At 38.4% G+C, this 19,296-nt stretch overlaps 1 protein-coding gene across 1 annotated transcript; it reads right to left on the bottom strand.

Annotated features, from left to right (window-relative positions):
- Positions 1 to 5,796: 5,796 nt before the first annotated feature.
- adra1ba (adrenoceptor alpha 1Ba) lies at positions 5,797 to 15,782 on the bottom strand. Its single transcript, XM_079836020.1, has 2 exons — positions 14,607 to 15,782; positions 5,797 to 8,894 (listed from the first exon to the last, which is right to left on the bottom strand). The coding sequence occupies exons 1-2, from the start codon at positions 15,532 to 15,534 to the stop codon at positions 8,323 to 8,325; spliced, it is 1,500 nt and encodes a 499-aa protein (XP_079692146.1). The 5' UTR covers positions 15,535 to 15,782; the 3' UTR covers positions 5,797 to 8,322.
- Positions 15,783 to 19,296: the final 3,514 nt, after the last annotated feature.

The raw sequence follows: 19,296 nt of genomic DNA, 5'->3' as shown, positions 1-19,296 counted from the left end.
TATGTTTAAAGGGTTAGTTCACCCAAAAATGTAAATTCTGTCATTAATCACTCACCCACCCACCCATGTGTCATTCCAAACCCGCAACTACCACTTTCAAGCCCCAGAAAGGTTGAAGACATCATTAAAGTAATCCATGTGATTCCAGTTAAAGGGTTAGTTCACACAAAAATGAAAATTACCCCATGATTTACTCACCCTCAAGTCATCCTAGGTGTATATGACATTCTTCTTTCAGACGAATAAAACCGGAGTTAGCCTATATTTAAAAAGTCCTGGCTAATCCAGGCATTATAATGGCAGTGAATTGGTGTTTCGTTTTTGAAGTCCATAAAAGTGCATCCATCCATCATATAACTGCGCCACACGGCTCCGAGGGGGTTAATAAAGGCCTTCTGAAATCATCAAAATCAACAACATGTATGCTCGACCCTATAACGACTAGGCTATTAAAAGAGATGCTACCAGAGGTCATAGATCCTCTTCTTAATATCATTAAAGGGTTAGTTCACCCAAAAATGAAAATTCTGTCATTAATTACTCACCCTCATGTCGTTGGACACCCGTAAGACCTCCGTTCATATTCGGAACACAAATGAAGATATTTTAGTTGAAAGCTGATGGCTGAGAAAGGCTTCACACAGGCCTCCATTGGCATTCAGTACATTGACACTTCCAAGATCCATGAAAGGCACTTAAAACGTCGTTACAAAGTCTATCTCACCACAGTGGCTCTACAATAATCATACAATGCGACGACAATAGTTTTTGTGCGCAAAAAAAAATCAAAATAACACCTTTATCCAACTTGTTCTCGACTTCCGTGTGTGCCTCCACGACGCATGCGCGAGAATATGACGTAGCGCCGGTGTTCGTGAATCGATGAAATACACACATAAGCCCCATTTTGAGCACTACGCCGAGACCTAAAGCACGATCAATGTAGAATCCAACAGCTTAGACACGCGCGTCTTCCTCTGCTCGTAAACAAATCGCTTCTGGGTCATATGTCCGAACGCCGGATCTGCGTCATATTCTCGCGCATGCGTCGTGGAGGCATACACGGAAGTCGAGAACAAGTTGGATAAAGGTGTTATTTTGATTTTTTTTTGCGCACAAAAACTATTGTCGTCGCATTGTATGATTATTGTAGAGCCACTGTGGTGAGATAGACTTTGTAACGACGTTTTAAGTGCCTTTCATGGATCTTGGAAGTGTCAATGTACTGAATGCCAATGGAGGCCTGTGTGAAGCCTTTCTCAGCCATCAGCTTTCAACTAAAATATCTTCATTTGTGTTCCGAAGATGAACGGAGGTCTTACGGGTGTCCAACGACATGAGGGTGAGTAATTAATGACAGAATTTTCATTTTTGGGTGAACTAACCCTTTAATTCATCTTTGTCATTAGGATATGTACCGAAAAATTTTAAGTTGGCTATTATTAAACCACTTATTAAAAAAACGCAACTTGATCCTACAGAATAAGTCAATTATAGACCAATCTCAAATTTACCCTTTCTGTCAAAAATACTTGAAAAGGCAGTGTCTTCACAATTATGTTCCTTTTTTAGAAAGAAATGGTATCTGTGAGGATTTCCAGTCAGGATTTAGACCGTATCATACTGAGACTGCTCTCATCAGAGTTACAAATTATTTACTCTTTTCATCCGATCGTGGCTGTATCTCTCTATTAGTGTTCCTCGATCTTAGCGCTCCATTTGATACTATCGACCACAACATTCTTTTGAATAGACTCAAAATTTATGTAGGTATTAGTGGAATTGCTTTGTCATGGTTTAAATCATACCTATGTGACCGTTATCAGTTTGTAGCAGTAAATGAAGAGATGTCACACCCATCAAAAGTTCAGTATGGAGTACCGCAGGGCTCAGTGCTAGGACCGCTGCTCTTCACCCTGTACATGCTACCACTGGGAGATATCATTAAGAAGCATGGCGTTAGTTTTCATTGTTATGCTGACGATACTCAGCTCTATATTTCTTCACGTCCTGAAGAAACTTACCAATTCACAAGATTAACGGAATGCATAGCTGATATAAAACATTGGGTGACCAGTAATTTCCTGCAACTCAATTCAGAAAAAACTGAATTTGTAATTATTGGACAAAAAAGCTCCACAAGAAGTAACATAGAATACTGTCTAACACTTGATGGCGCTCTGTCAAGTCCTCGTTGTCCGTGAGGAACCTGGGTGTGCTCTTTGATACCAATCTTTCGTTTGAAAGCCACGTTTCTAGCATCTGTAAAACTGCATTCTACCATCTTAAAAATATATCTAAATTACGGCACATGCTCTCAATGCAAAATGCTGAACAGTTAGTTCATGCGTTCATGACCTCAAGGTTAGATTATTGTAATGCTCTACTGGGTGGTTGCCCTGCTCGCTTAATAAATAAACTCCAGCTGGTCCAAAACGCAGCAGCTCGAGTTCTTACTAGAACCAGGAAGTATGACCATATTAGCCCAGTTCTGTGAACACTGCACTGGCTGTCTATTAAACATTGCGTACATTTTAAAATCTTGCTTATTACTTACAAAGCACTAAATGGTTTAGCTCCCCAATACTTGAGCGAGCTCTTAACATATTATACTCCATCACGTCTACTGCGGTCTCAAAATTCTGGCCAGTTGATAATACAGAGAATATCCAAATCAACTGCAGGCGGTCGATCCTTTTCCTATTTAGCACCTAAACTCTGGAATAGTCTTCCTAACATTGTTCGGGAAGCAGACACACTCCGCCAGTTTAAATCTAGACTAAAAACACATTTCTTTACTATGGCATACACATACAACACTTTTTCAATGAAATGATTGTTAGGCTGCATTAACTAGGTCAGCCGGAACCGGGAACACTTCCCAGAACACCTGATGTACTCGTTACATCATCAGAAGAATGGCATCTACGCTAATGTTAGTCTCTCTGTTTTATCCCGAGGTTTACTGCAGTCAGCCGGATCCGGGCCGTATCCAGATCAGATGGTGGACCTGCGCCCAGACATGACCAACGCAGGACCCTGAAGTGTCTGCAGAAACCGTGTCTATTAGACTCCCCCTGAAATTGCATCGTCGACACGGCATCCTCAATAAACCCGTCTCTGGTGTGATGACTCCGATTGTTCGAATATTACAATTTAATAATACTTAAATCGATATGTCATCCTCAATAAACCTGTCTCCGGCGTGTTGCCTCCGATCCTTTGAATATTCCGATCTATTATGATCTCTGACCTGTAAAGTTGCCAGAATAATAATCATACGCTGTTTGTTAATTGGCCAGATTGGATTTCTGTTGCATTATTTTCCTGTTTAACACTGTAAAGCTGCTTTGAAACAATCTGCATTGTTAAAAGCGCTATAGAAATAAAGTTGACTTGACTTGACTTGAAGCGAAGCGATGCATTTGTGTAATATCCATATTACACAAATATCCATATTTAAAACTTTATAAAGTAAATTATCTAGCTTCCGGTCGATCGCCTTCCGTACTTACGGAAAAAGTGTAGCACCTCTCGCAGTTCAAAATGCTTACGCTACGCCTGACGACACTGCACACCAGTTACGCTCGAATAGCGTATAAACATTTTGAACCGTTTTGCAGTTTTAGCTTAAAAAGACAAGCTTAAACAACTTATAAATATGAATATTTATTAATGAACCATGCTGAAAAACAATATTTGAAAAACATTGTTAGCTGATGCTCACCGGCTAGCTAACTAGATAGCTGGTGCTAACTTGAGGTCCTTTTTAAATATCCAAATATTTTTATTCAACCACCTAGTTAAATTACATTTGATGGAAAAACAGGATGTGATGTTCAGAACATGGTAATAATTATGACTTGGCATTTTACAGGGGGCATTTTATCCCACACCAAATATTTTGTAAATAAAGTGTTTTTCTTTGTGCAAAGAAAGCACTCGCGTTGCTTCATAAAATTGAGGTTAAACCACTGGAGTCACATGGATTATTTTAACGATGTCTTTATCTTTTTGGGGGCTTTAAACTGGTACTTGCATAGACTGCACTCTAAAAAAAAAAAGGTTTTATATGGCACCAAAAATGGTTCTTCCTCGTAAGTATAGAGGAACCACTTTTGGTACTATATAGCACCATATCTTAACATGTTCTGTATATGGTAGCGGTGCTATATAGCACCATAGTTAGCAGCTAGTGCTATATAGCGCCTTAGTCAAAGAACCGGTGAAGAACCGCTGAAGCACCAAAATTGGTGCTTATAGTACTTAAAAAGAGCCAAGAACCATTTTTGGTGCCATATAGAACCTTTTTTTTTAGAGTGTGCCAATGGAAGTAAAGAAATCTCACAGATTTAATCAAAAAGATCTTCATTTGTGTTCCGAAGACGAACGAAAGTCTTATACGATTGGAGCGACATGAGGGTGAGAAATTAATGAAAAAAAAAAAAAATGTGGGCAAACTATCCCTTTAAGATACAAATATATGTTTATTTTTCTTTTTAAAGGGTTAGTTCACCCAAAAATGGAAATAATGTAATTTATTACCCTCATGCCGTTCCACACCCGTAAGACCTTATTTCATCTTCGGAACACAAATGAAGATATTTTTGTTGCAATCCGTAGGCTCAGTGAGGCCTCCTATATAGGGAGCAAAGCAATTTACACTATCAAGATCCATTAATGTACTAAAAACATATTTATTTTTTTATCTACAGAATATTTTTTGTGCGCCAAAAAAACCTAAATAACGACTTATATAGTGATAACTGATTTCAAAACACTGCTTCATGAAGCTTCGGAGCGGAAACGAATCACTAAGTCGATTCAGTGGTTCGGAGCGCCAAAGTCACGTGATTTCAGCAGTTTGACACGCAATTCAAATCAGGATTCGACTCGCTGATTTGTTTCCATTCCGAAGCTTCGTGAAGCAGTGCTTTGAAATCGGTTATCACTATAGTTGTTATTTAGTTTTTTTGGCGCACGAAAAATATTCTTGTATATATTAATATTATACCACTGTACTCACATGGACTGATTTAAATATGTTTTTAGTACATTAATGGATCTTGAGAGTGTAAATTACATTGATGCCTATGCAGGCCTCACTGAGCCTTCGGATTTCAACAAAAAGATCTTAATTTGCGTTCCGAAGATGAACGGAGGTCTTACGGGTGTGGAACGGCATGAGGGTGAGTAATACATTTCATTATTTTCATTTTTGGGTGAACTAACCCTTTAAGTAACAAATTATGCAAGATTGCACAAATGCCTGAAAAAGCTAATGTGAATTTTGGCAGCCATCACAGATGTAATCAATGCGATGCATTTTACTGCTTCACTTAAAAAAGCTGCTCCAAGTTGTCCTGGCTTTGTAAGGCATTGCATAAACTGGCTATTTCAATAATTGTTTATGCATAGCATAGCATGGATCCAGTTATTGCATGAATGGTTTAAGAAAAATGTAGAGCCTCAAAGTCATCAAAATAAAGTCACATCACCTAACAACATACAAACTGAAACCAGATTAACTTTCTAACATTGTAGTGACTTTTGCTATTACAGTCTGAATTAGCATGATAATTACTTTGTTGTTACTGTCCTCTTTATCTCATAAAATATGCTTTACTTTCTCTTTACATATATGTTGTCCATGCAAATATCACAATCACAGATACAACAGGGCACTTTGAAACACCCCAATTCACATCCTTTAATGTATTTTGCATTTAGCTTAAGGTATCAGCTTAAATCTTTTATGTTGAGCAGACACTAATAGACTTACATGTTTTTTTGTTTAATAGAACACAAATTACAAAATCACGGTGACCTTCACAAATAAAATATATATCTTCATTATGCACTTGTCTTGAAAGAAAAATATGTCTTTATGTACTATAGCACATAATATAACACTTTAGGTAACACATTGTATATGGTCCACTTAGTAAATAAATAAAATGTACAAGAGTGAAGGAGAAAAACATACCAGGAGAATTTTCTGTTCGCTAATGATGCACTCATGTTTCCTTTAAAAACAATAAGGCTGAATTAAATTGAAAGATATTTGTCTTTTATATATTTCTACTTTATTTTATACACTGAATGGTTGAAATCGAATGATAAATGAGCATATTTTCCTATTAAGTAAAAAGTCTTGTTGTTTAACACATTTACACCTTGAAAGAATCCAATTTGCTGGTTGGGAGCACATACAATAGGTTTGTGCCTTGAATTGTTCAGCCATCCATTCATTTGTTAAAAAGTGTGCTGTAATGACCCAAAAGCAAAACCAGTTTATACACCTGACATCCCAAAAGCTTCACCTATTGAACTGGAGATCACAAGGCGTCATGGGTTTATCTCTAACAGAATAATCTTGACCAGGCCGATAAGCATTATTATAAAACTGGCACAACCTGAATAACATGAAGATCAAAAAGGGATATAAATAACGTAGGTGAACAGACCAGTGAGCAAGTCGTACCGAGTTTTATCAGTGCTGCTCACAGCTGTGCACATCCAGGTGCAGAACTGATCCCTTTATTCATGCAAACGTTACTATCATAGCCACTACAATCAAACAGGCCAAATATAGGCTCTTTATAATAAATCTAAAACACAACACAATAATACACAATATGAATGTTAAAAGGCAAATTTTGGTATATCAAATAACCCCAGATTTCCAGATTGTAATGACGTATTTCTGCAATAATTAACCGTGTACATCTAGCAGTCATTTTTTATATTCATTATTCACTTATAGAGTGCAACCGCTGGGTTCTGGAAGTAAAAACCCAATTCATTTTCTCCATTCATTGATTTTTAAAGGCAGACTGTGAGCTACGAGGTGTTCATCAATGATATGTGTTTGATGACGCAAACAGCCTTCATGATTTCAATGTATTTTTTCAATTCATCGTGCAATTCCGGGTGAAAAACTACTGTATTCTGCAAAGACATATCCACCAATCAGAGAATCTAAACAAGCAAAGCGTGCCAAAACAACTCTTTATGCCCGCCCACTCCCATGAAGCCCTGCGAATGACGTGATGTAGTCAATCTCTCTAAACTCTAAAACTAAAAGAGTTTAAGAATTTACAGAGATTACGTAATGCGCGTTACGTAATCAGATTACTTTTTTCAAGTAACAGGTAAAGTAATATATTACTTTTAAATTTACAACATATCTGAGTTACTTTTTCAAATAAGAAACGCAATTTACTTTGTTTTTTTCCCATGTATTGACTAACACATCTCTTCTCCGCATGTTGAGAGAAATGTATTTAATCTCACTTTATTTGATGATCCAATTCAACTATACTAATAAGCAAAAATGACTTTAGTTAAACATCACATTTGGGTTTAATTTTTTAGTTTTTATTGCTGAAGCGTGTTGAACTTTTGGTGTGAAAGGGCCTTTAAATTAGCCAAAAATAGAAATGTTGTTGTTTTGTTATTAAAAAACACACAACCAAGTCCAGCACAGGTGTGAAAAAGTAACACAAAAGTAACGTGACATTACTTTCCATAAAAAGTAACGCAATATTGTAATGTATTACTTTTAAAAGTAACTTTCCACAACACTGATTATCCATATGCATGTTTTGCAATAAATGTTCATCAAATCAAAGTTTGTAATGTTGTGATTCACCTAATAGTCGGTTGGTTTGGTTCATGGCTTATAAGTATAACTTTTTAGACATTTAAAAAATATTAAATATAAATATATGGAAAAATAGAAGGAAAAATACTTCTGGAACCAAGGCTGCTAAAAAAGTGGGTGGGCACTAATGCCCTCTATATTCACTGTCATGCATGGCAATGGGGTCAGACTGCTCAGTGTAAAACCGCCATTATTTCATGTCACAATGTTTTACACAAACGCAACTGCTGCCATCTTGCATCTTAGCTGCCGATTTGTGGCGAAAATGACCTCAGAGGACTTTAGTTAATATAGTACTGTAATATTATTGCAGCCTTGTTGCTAGGAGAATTGATTTGTGCATTGCAATCGACTATGTTTTGTTAGCGGAAGCTTTAAGACAATAAGCAGATCAAATGATAAAACTCAAATCACGTCAAAGTATTTATTTACTTATTCACATCTGCATCCTGATCACCTTGTTGGGGTTTATTTTGCAATAATTACCAGCTGACTGTACATTACCCTTACATAGCTACTGCAACTCTCAAATGAAACAATGTAGACATGCATGACAAGATGCCCAGTGTATTTCACATCTACAATAATGTATCAGATTCAAAGAACTGAAAGATGAAAGTCACTGAACTGGCATGTAAGTCACTCTTGACACCAAGCTAGATAGTAGTCTCAGGTGTGTTTCTAGATATTTCCTCATGCTCTGTGTCTCGCTTCCCATTTTGTCCATTGGCATGCTGAGGTCCTTTGGAATGGGGCCCACTGGGGAACAGCAAATCCATCCTGTTAGATTTGCAGGGACTCAATGCCCTAGAGCTGGATCTCTTCATACCAGGATAAGGGCTCCCAGATAGGGAGGAAGAGGAAGAGGAGGTACAGGGTCCCCAGCCTGGAAGAAGGCCTGATGCTGGACGAGAGCCCACGACTCTGCTGAATAATGTTGGGCTGGGGTGCGTTGGGGCCAGGGTCTGCTGACTGCCATTCAAGCAAATGGAGCTGGTGTCTGTGTAGACCTGGATGGCCGAGCCCGTCTGGACGCGGTAGTTGTACGCCTTCCAGCCCTGTTGTTTCCTCTGCTGACACTGGCACCGGAGGATCCGAATGAAGGCCTGCTTGAACTCACGGCTGTAACAGGGGTAAATAATGGGGTTCAGGCAGCTGTTGAAGTAGCCCAGCCAGAAGATCACTTTAAAGAATGTTTCAGGTGGTCGTAAGCTGGTGTTAAATGACCCTAAAAATAGAGGAAATGAGAGGTCATTTTTGTGAACAATCTCCATTAGTAGGCTTTTTCATCTGTCACCAATAGATGGCAGACTTTATCAACTCACATGTACTACCATCAGAAACGCAACCAGGGTCTTTCTTCCATCACATTCAAGGTTAAATCAGCAGCATTACCTTAAAGAACTTAAAGGATTTTTTTTGTTAATCTTTTAATCTTCTTGACAATGAATATATCCTTAATTCTCATTAACGTTATGTGATATTATACTTGACCCCCCCCCCCCCCCCCCCTGTAATTCCCATTGTTCTGTTTCCTTAAAATCAGCATCAACGGTACAACAAACACTATCACAATATGTGCAATGCATTAGATTTATTTTATTTTTTTACTTTACACTAATAATGGGATCTTTTTAAATGATTATTATTGTTTTGCATTTTGATAATGAAGGGTGGAAAAACGTAATTGTCATAAAATTGTCAATTTTAAATATCTCTCTATATAAATCCATATATGAGATATACATATAATATTATGATATATAAACAGTATTATAATTTTAAATTAAAAAAATTCTGGTTTCATGAGATTAAACCTGTCGGCCTCTATCATTAATTTGGTCCTAAAACGCAACTCAACTTCGAACACTCTCATCCTGCCATAAAGAGCATAATTTGAATAACCTGTTCTTTGCTGTGCACTCTGTAAGCTTTTATTAAAACTGTTATCTAGGGTTATTAAATTCCAAAATATTATGAGGAAGATTTATAGTGCTTTCACAATTTTACTCAACCAGCTATCTATTTAAAGCAACAACCAAAAGAATCTGGCTCTTCTAGAGGTGCCATTTTCAAAATGGAAATTCTTCTCAGGTTTTACTCCCTCACTCTCCAAAACGTTAAAAAAAGGTCACACAGATCCATCATGCTTTTACAGACTCTGACTGTAGCTCATCTCCGCTAATGAGTTTACCAACTCCCTATTCCCCTGAGGAATTCACCACTTTTTCACTCTTGTGGAAATGCCTGGTGCGCAGCCCATACTCCATTTTTGGTTCTCGTCTGCTTCAACTCTGGTCTGATCTTACTAATTAGACAAAATAAGTCAACAAGACATAACTCAGTTAATCTGAAAGATTATATATGTTTTACATTTTTTTACACTTTTTCTTTGGGTTCATTACCATACTTCAAGAAGAGCCACAGGTGTGAAGCCTAGCCCTCCAGTCAGCTTCTGTCTCTGCCAGTTAGTGAATTATTCCATTAAGCTAAGATGTTCTCGCCTAGTTCTTCTCTAAATCACGTCACTCAGACATCTCTAAGCCAGAGCGCCTATAAATTAAGACAATCTGCACTATAAGAAGTCAACAAACAATCTTACAGCAAAATAGTTTTTTTTAAAGGGACAGTTTACCAAAAAAAGAAAATAAAATTCTGTCATTAATTACTCACCCTAATGTCGTTCCAAACCCGTAAGACTGTCATTCATCTTCGCAACACAATTTTTTCTCAAATGAAATCTAAGAGCTTTCTATCCCTCCATTGACAGCTACGCACGTTGACGCTTCAAAAAGTTTATGAGGAGATTGTAAAACTATTCCATATGAATTGAGCAGTTGAGTCCAAACTTTCTGAAGCGACTCGATCACTTTATATGGTTAACGGATTTAATTTAGGCTTTTAGATAAAAACATTGATCACCAGACATAAACAGAAGCTCAATCGAACCTGCTTCACACATGAGAATAAATCTCATTGGTTCTTGGGGAAGCTCACATGTGCTGCGTAACACACGAGAATGAACCTCATTGGTACTTGCAGAAGCTCAAAAGTACTGCATAAAACACAAGAATGAACCCCATTGGTTCCTGCGGAAGCTCAAAAGTACTGCATTACACTGGAGAATGAACCTCATTGGTTCTTGCAGAAGCCCAAACGTGTTGCGTAACACGAGAATGAACCTCATTGGTTCTTGCTGAAGCTCAAATGTCCTGTGTAATTCACGAGTTCACACTTACAAATAAGTCAGATAGAATGAATGGTATGCGTATTTGGCGTGCTGTCCGAGGAGAGGGCTCCGAGCTCGGTATTTGGCCCAAACCCAGAGTACTCCCCCCGTATGTCTGGTTTAGGAAGTAACCAGGTGAGTGTGAGGAAGATGGGGTCAAATGCTGCAAAACTTGTCGAGGAACATGGGTAAGTTGACTGGGTATTTATATGATCCTCCACTTGTGCTGATTGGGTAGACATGTTGATTACTGATTGCTGACAGCTGGTTGGAATGATATGATGATTAGTTAGATCATTTGAACGTGCTCCTCCTGAACTTTGTTGCTGAAACATCATCATGAGAATTAACCTCATTGGTTCTTGCTGAAGCTCAAATGTGAGCGTAACATGAGACTGAACCTCATTGGTTCTTGCTGAAGCTCAAATGTGCTGTGTAACATGAGAATGAACCTCATTGGTTCTTGCGGAAGCTCAAATGTGCGGTGTAACATGAGAATGAACCTCATTGGTTCTTGCGGAAGCTCAAATGTGCGGTGTAACATGAGAATGAACCTCATTGGTTCTTGCAGAAGTTCCAACGGGCTGTGTAACATGAGAATGAACCTCATTGGTTCTTGCGGAAGCTCAAATGTGCTGTGTAACATGAGAATGAACCTCATTGGTTCTTGCGGAAGCTCAAATGTGCTGTGTAACTTGAGAATTAACCTCATTGGTTCCTGCAGAAGTTCCAACGGGCTGTGTAACATGAGAATGAACCACTTTGGTTCTTGCACGTGAACATGCTTGACCGTCCGAGTTAATCAATGTTTATATGTGAATAAAAGCCTAAATTCAAGCTGTTCATCATATAAAGAGATCATGTCTCTTCGGAACATTTGGACTAAACCGCTTGCTTTATGAACTTTTTGAAGTGTCAATGTTGTAGTTGTGTGGCTCTCAATGGAGGGACAGATATCTCTCAGATTTCATCAAAAAGATCTTCATTTGTGCTCCGAAGATGAACGAAAGTCTTATGGGTTTGGAACGACATGAGGGTGAGTAATTAATGACTTATAATGAATTTTTGGGATAACTATCCCTTTAAGCAAGTGTTTTCAGTTCTTATATCCAGCTGGCATTGTGAGGAACCTTGCTGCACTTGAAAGGTTTGTTGGGTATTTAGTTAATTTGTGATTAATTAAAGACTTTAGAAATCATTGCCCAAAATGGTACATACTGCTTTGAGAAAACATTACTTGATGGATAAACTCTCATGTGGCCTAGTGGCAAAGTGCTCATTGATTTTTTTCAATAATCTGTATTCAGTATTCACTCTGCCATTAAGAAAAGAAATGTAGTTATTCTGCAACATAATGTTTGCAAGCCTTTTGAGCTAAAGCAACACCCAACAGAGTATTTGTGGAAATAAAACATAAAGGATATCTTGATTAAAAATGAGAGAGTCACGAATTAATCATCATGACCAAATATTGATGCAACGCAACCAGAAATGACAATCTTCTCATATACCAGGCAGTTCACTTCGATATTAATAACATGGAATATGAAAACAAAGGCCACTCAAAGAAGGGAAGTTAACTCCTCAAGGTCAAACACATGGAATATATTTCCCTTCAAAATATTTCCTCATTTGCAGGAAAAACATATCGGCCCATCTGCTAATATGACGCTTAGAAGGTCACTGGGAGCTGAACTTACGGGTCATAAAGTGAATATAGGAGTGATTCAATTTTGACCAGATTTTTCTGTGGTGGGAATGGTACCTCTTCAATATTCCCACACCTCATCAGAAAATTCTGGGTTCAAGTAGGGAATGAGCCTGGGAATGAGAGAGCTCTGAAGACATTGGCATCTCCAGTGCATTCCACCAGGAGACCTCAGCAAGCTTCAGAGTAACTCATCCATTGCTGAATTAAATGACCTCACATCAGGTTAATATGACAGACCTCGTATTGAATTCAGACCAGCACACGAGTCGAGGCTTCATACATTGTCATTGATTAGAATATATTGCAAAATAAACAAATTTAAAGTGAGGTCATGAATTGTGCCCTTGCAATTAACCTTCTGCATCTGTTCCACTGGCTCTTGTGCATGACATAACTCAACACTATTCTTTTCCGTGAGTAAACAGTATTGAACTTTAACAGTTAACATTTTGGACTAATGGACAAATGTCGGTTAACAGACATTTTTGACTAAGAGTTCAAACCAATGAAACGTTTGAGCTAGAGACGTGTAGTTTTTCCTGGCAACATGATCACATTCTAAAGTGTCAGAAGTGGCACTATCTTGACATTCAATCTGCAAAATTACTGCCTATGATTATTTTAAATCATACCAATAGCAATGTGACTGTGCAACTGTTCATTCAACTGTATGATAATACCATTGCACGTTTTATTAGTAACTACTAAAACAAAATAAACTATAATTATATCATTTAAAATATAATATGCTATTTTACAACATATGGTAATTTGCAATGCAGGGAGCAAAACCAGCAAAGTGCCACAATGAAAGAGTAAGAAAGGTCTAAATAAGGCCCTAGAAATATTTACATAATCCATATTACCTCTCGAAAAGTGTGATAATGTGTAATACATCTACATGACATGGTTCTACAGCCGACAGAATATGCTGCATGCATTCAACTGTTATTCATCCACCTCAGGAACGGCTGTAATTGGAGATAAACTCCATAGAAGACACGCTGCTACAAATATTTATAAAAATCAAATTATTGTGGTAATGTCACATGGGTCTCTCATTTGCCCAACTAGGTTGAACTTTATCTCTTATCATGCACTAATGAAATAATGGGGCAGACTGTCTCTAACCGTACGTCCTGGAGTCCTTTATGCCACAACAATAATACTTGTGTATGAAATATGTAATGCAAGAATGGTTTGGTGATTAGAAATATAATTAGGATGAATATGCATAATGACTGAATGTTGCTATGCAGAGATTTAAATGTGGAAGGTGGAGCAGATTCTAGCCAATTTTAACCTATGCTACATTTTCTATAATCTAAATAATTTTGTTAATGTGTATTCATAACATCAATAGGCTAAGTAATTAGCTAACTGCATGATTTGTATATGTACATTTCTGAGATTACATAACCTGGACACAGTCCCCTGTATTGTGTATTGTGAAAAGTGCTATACAAATAAATGTGAATAGAATTGAAGTTATATGTTTGCTGCCATTTAAAAACGAAAAAAATCTGATTTCTATAGGTCCCACTAAACCTTGATCAGCCTGGTGTCTCAACAAAGAAGACCATGTTCTAAAAACATTGTTTTCAAACAGGGACATGGACCTAATTTTCATCGACAAAAAAAAAGCATATACGTTTCAGCAAACTTGTCACTTGTTGATACTTAAAACTGTTTAAAGTTTAGGTAAAAGTAACAGTGCCTGCCATTTTCACATTCAAATTATATTAAATATTAATTTAATATAGCACCATAGTAGCACCACATAAAAAAATATAATCGTAGCACCACATAAAATTCACAGGCTGAAATAATAAAACTTTTACCTATTCTCCATCACAAATATACCATTTACAAAATTCAATGTTTCAATTAAGTGAAACATTTAATTTGTTGACAATGGAACTTGTGAAGATGGTGTGTGAGGGCATTAAAAGTTTGTCATTTGTTTTTTGGTTGTAGGCAAACTAATAAAACATACGTACCGATGGGTAGAGCGAGGAAAAATGGTAACCAGCACAGAATGAACATGCCCACTACAACACCAAGCGTTTTAGCAGCTTTCTTTTCTCTGGAAAACTTAAGTAATTTGACTGTCAGCGAGCTCCTCATGTGGCCTTTGCTGCAGTCGTCCTGCGTCTGAGAGCCTTTATAATGGATCCGAAGCGTCAGCTCATTGGAGTCCATGTGCTCCTTCATCACTCCGGCCTCGAGGTTTTTCGTGGTTCTTTTGGCAACTATATACACGCGGAAGTACATGGCCAGAATCACCGCTAAAGGAATGTAGAAGGAGCCGAGCGAGGAGAAAAGCGCGTAAAACGGCTCCTCTGTGATGACACACACAGTGTCATCCTCTGAAGGAGGCTCTTTCCACCCGAGCAGAGGTCCTATGGAGATGACAAAGGCAAGAACCCAAATACCCAGCATGGCCAAGAGCGCCCTTTTCTCGGTCACAATGCTCGGGTACTGCAGCGGGTAACGCACCCCAATGTAGCGGTCTATGGAGATCACGCACAGGCTCATGATGGACGCGGTGCAGCACAGCACATCCACCGCAGCCCAGATGTCACAGAAAATCCTCCCGAACACCCAGTAGTTGAGAATTTCACGTGTGGCAGACACCGGCAGGACAGTTGTGCTCAGCAACAGGTCTGCTATGGCTAAATTGATGATGAAGTAGTTGGTTGGGATGCGCAGGTGCCTATTGCACACTACGGAGAGAATAACGAGAATGTTGCCCACGATAGCAAACACAATAAAAGCGCCCAGAACCATGCCCAGTGGAAGCGCGCGGCTGAGGCTGAACGAGCTCGGTTCGGTCCCGTTTCCCGCGGAGCTCGAATTGGACACGTCGGACAGTTCGGAGGAAGCATTGTTCAAGAAGTTCACGGAATGATCTGTATCAGAACTCATCTTGCCTCTGCAGTACCTCCATGCCAAAGTAAGAGCAGTTTTCACCTTCAAATGCGCAAATTGTTATTTCGGTAGCTATTCCAGAAAAAAGGCAGACATGAAAATGACTAATTCAAAGTATCCGTACGTTCTGTTGCGCAACAAGCGTGAAATAGGAAAAGTCCATAACTGTAAAGGTTGTAGAACGTCCAGTTGAATATGTGCGTGTCCACAAACTTGGTTGGCTGACTTCTCCGCAGTGTCTCTCCTGGTGTTCCCGCACTGCCTCTGACCACTCCTGCATTCACTAAACCCCCTCCCCTATGGAGAGGAGACTAGACCTGGCAAAGGTCTACATCTTCACGGCCTATTAACCTGTAGCTACACATATGGCAAGCCGTTGTAATTTTCAATCCTTAAAACCTTTACTTTTACTAGCATCTATTTTTTTATACCAATACTTATTTTTGCTAAGTAATCCAATAGAGCCCTTTTCAGTTTCATAATTTAAAGGGGTGGTAAACCACGATTTCACTATTCTAACTTTAGCTAACGTGTAATGTTGCTGCTTGAGCATAAACAACATCTGCAAAGTTACAACGTTCAAAGTTTAAAGCAAAGGGAGATATTTGCTTTTAAAGAAATCAGTTTCTAAGAACTACAGCAAACGGCCAGCAGGCGACTACACACATTCCTCCAGGGTTGGTGACATCAACAGGCTCAATATTTACATAAACCCCTCCTCCGAGAATATTAAATAAGGGGGGGTGAGGCCATTTTGTATCGCGGCGCTGTTGTGGTATAGTAGGCTGGAGTGTTGTTGCCGCGATGCCGAGGAAACGCTGTTATTTTCATCCGGATTGCAGGTCTGGGGTACTTGCTCTGTTCAGCCTTCCTTGGGATGGGGGTGCGTTGCAGAGCGTTTAACATACAGCATGTTATATGCACGTGTGTTTGAGTCAGCGGGGAATCAGGCGCGCGCAGGGCTCCCTGCAGCACATCCAACAGAGGAAAACATCCACCGTCTTCGCGATTTCAATGCCAGATTTGCACAACGTCAGCTGCGTGAAAAAAACACTGCCGGTGCGTGGATGCACGACGCGCGCGCTGCACATTTCACGGAGGACAACACAAACTTCCACAAACTTCGCAAGTTCAATACAGGATATGCACAACAGCTTGTCCTGAAAGCTGGATTTACAAACAGAAGCTGTTTACGGGCCACAACCTGTAAGTCTGATTTATTTTTCATTGATGTGTTTTCCTGTAATAGGTTGTAGCAAGGAAGTAAACAGATGACAAAGCTGTTCTGCAAACCAGTCTGTTAAATGCTCATTCATACTTAACGTTATCCGACGAACACCTAACGTTACAAACACTAACGTTAAAATCTCAACAGCGAACCTGACATTAACTTAGTGTAAATGATTCTTTGATTAGAGCTTTTATGTATTGTTTATCTACAGGCATGCTAAACATGGTTCTGTGTGTGATTTGGCTAACTTACTAGTTAAAGCCAGTGCTTAGTGTTCGTTTTGGGTTAGTTCTTGCGACAGATATTTGGCTATAATCGTTCTAAAAATACAAAAGTAAAAGTGCCATTCAGTAGCGATCACTATAGACCCGCAGTCTTTACTCTTGAGGAATGAACAGGTTCTGCTCGATCATCTTCACTCAAATGTTCTGGGTCTGATTCGGGCTCATATGGTTTTATTGACGCCGTTGTTTCTAAAACTGACCAAAGCACAGCCTCCGGTAAGGGGCGTGACGTTTCCGACAAACGTGCACTAGGCGGTTAGCGAATCACAACACACTGGGCCGGCTAACCAATCAGAGCCCATCGCGTATTTTTGAGGGACTGGCTTCATACAACCCGGAAAGCATCAGACCGTTTTACAAGGAGGGACAGAGCAGTGTAGAATAAAGGTCAAATATATGAAAAATAAGGCTTTTTTTTTTAAACGAAGCATGAACACATGTTACAGTGCACCCCACAAACACAGTCAAGCCTTCAAAAGAATGTGTTTTACCACCCCTTTAAACAATATCTATTTTATTAGTCATTCTTACTTTTTCCTTTGCCAGCCATATGTGCCATTAAATTCTATGGTGTAGTTTAGATGTTGAAAGCTAAAATATGTTGACATATTTTGATAGATTTACAAAGTTATTTTTTCACTACAAATGTTGCTGGAGGTCTCTTTATCTCCCAGATGACTAATTTCCAGCTTTATACCAACCATTTAAACTTACATTTTCCTAGTACACTGTAAAAAAATATGATTAGGCTAATAATAATTAATGACAACATGTGTTTTTACATTGCTTTAACAAAAAAAAAAATCAAAATAAATAATACCTTTTTTTGTAAGTTATACGAGATTCAACAATTTTTAAATGTAGGTTTAATGTAATTTAAGCTGAAATGACTTAAACATCCAAGTTGATCGTATTAATTTTCATAGATTGTAAATGGCAGCAACTTTTTTAAATTGTAGCAACTACTAATAAACAATTGTATTATAATTGTTATTTACATGCTTAATAACATTGAGCTCAAATGAGCCATTCTGACTAGTATTTACAAATGACAAGTAAAATAAAATCATTTGTAACTAGTTGCTGGTTACAATAAAATCTAATGGCAAAAATGTGTGATCTGAGGAATAGTTAGGCCTACTTTTCACCAACACTAGGCCTACTAGTAGTCAATCTATCTAATCTATCAATCAATCTATCTAGTATCTAAAGAATAGTAAGTTGTGAAAAGATGCTTGTCACTACTGTATTACTTGCTAGAAGGTAAAAGATACTAGTTAGTTTTAAAGAATAAATGTCACAATAGCTTGTCATATTACACCTATTTTGTCGTCATGGTGACACATGCAAATTACAATCTCCAAAAGCCCCTCAGCGTGCTGTCAGGTAATGTAACACAATGTCAACAGGATAGCATGCCAACGCATACCAACCGCTCTATTCTTAGGATCAATTGCGATTTAAAATATGGAAAACTTGCAAACAATATCAAGGTTGTTGATGCATGGTGCTATAGGTACAAATATAAGTCTCAAGGACTTACTGTGCAGATATACAATACCAAAAATGTCACACATGCCACTTGTCCACAAGTTTCTTTTAACAAGTACCAATTTATTATCCTAGAACACATTTTCTTCTGTTCGGTCCAACACAAATGAACTGCAGAAAGCACAAAGTCATTCACTGGCAAAGGTCTCATCTTTAAAAACTGCCATGAGTGTCCAAATATTCCTGCAAATCATCTGTAATTTTATAAACTAGCCACTAACTCAATCTCTTTCCAAATGCCAGCCAAACAGGAATATACTTTGACAGTGATGAAGCACTTAATGGCTTGCGCCAAAAAACAAAAACAGAAAACAGATAACTCAAACAGATGGATGAAAACCCCTGAAAGTCAACTCATTTATACAGAAATCAAAGTAAATTGCAGTTAGCGGGAGCTGTGAAAGAGAAAACAAGCCTGCTGTCATGCAGGAATATCCTTGTTGAGAAGAAATTAAATAAGAATTTTCATTAAAAATTCAGAGCATAGACTCTGTGGGAGTTTACAGAGGCATACAAGTGAGCCCAAACCTTAAGGATTGTTCAATACAAAATTATATAGACACAGCTTGTAGATTCAGGAGTCCTAAACTGCACTCTCACCAGAGGCTAATGGGAAACAGCAGAGCATGTGATGTGAAGGGCAAAGTTATATCCTTTGGGGATGGGTCGGTAGGCGATGGCATCAAATGTATG

This window comes from Gobio gobio, assembly GCF_949357685.1.
Source record: "Gobio gobio genome assembly, chromosome: 14".
In the NCBI taxonomy this organism is placed as follows: Eukaryota; Metazoa; Chordata; class Actinopteri; order Cypriniformes; family Gobionidae; genus Gobio; species Gobio gobio.
This window is presented reverse-complemented; position numbering and strand designations above follow the sequence as displayed.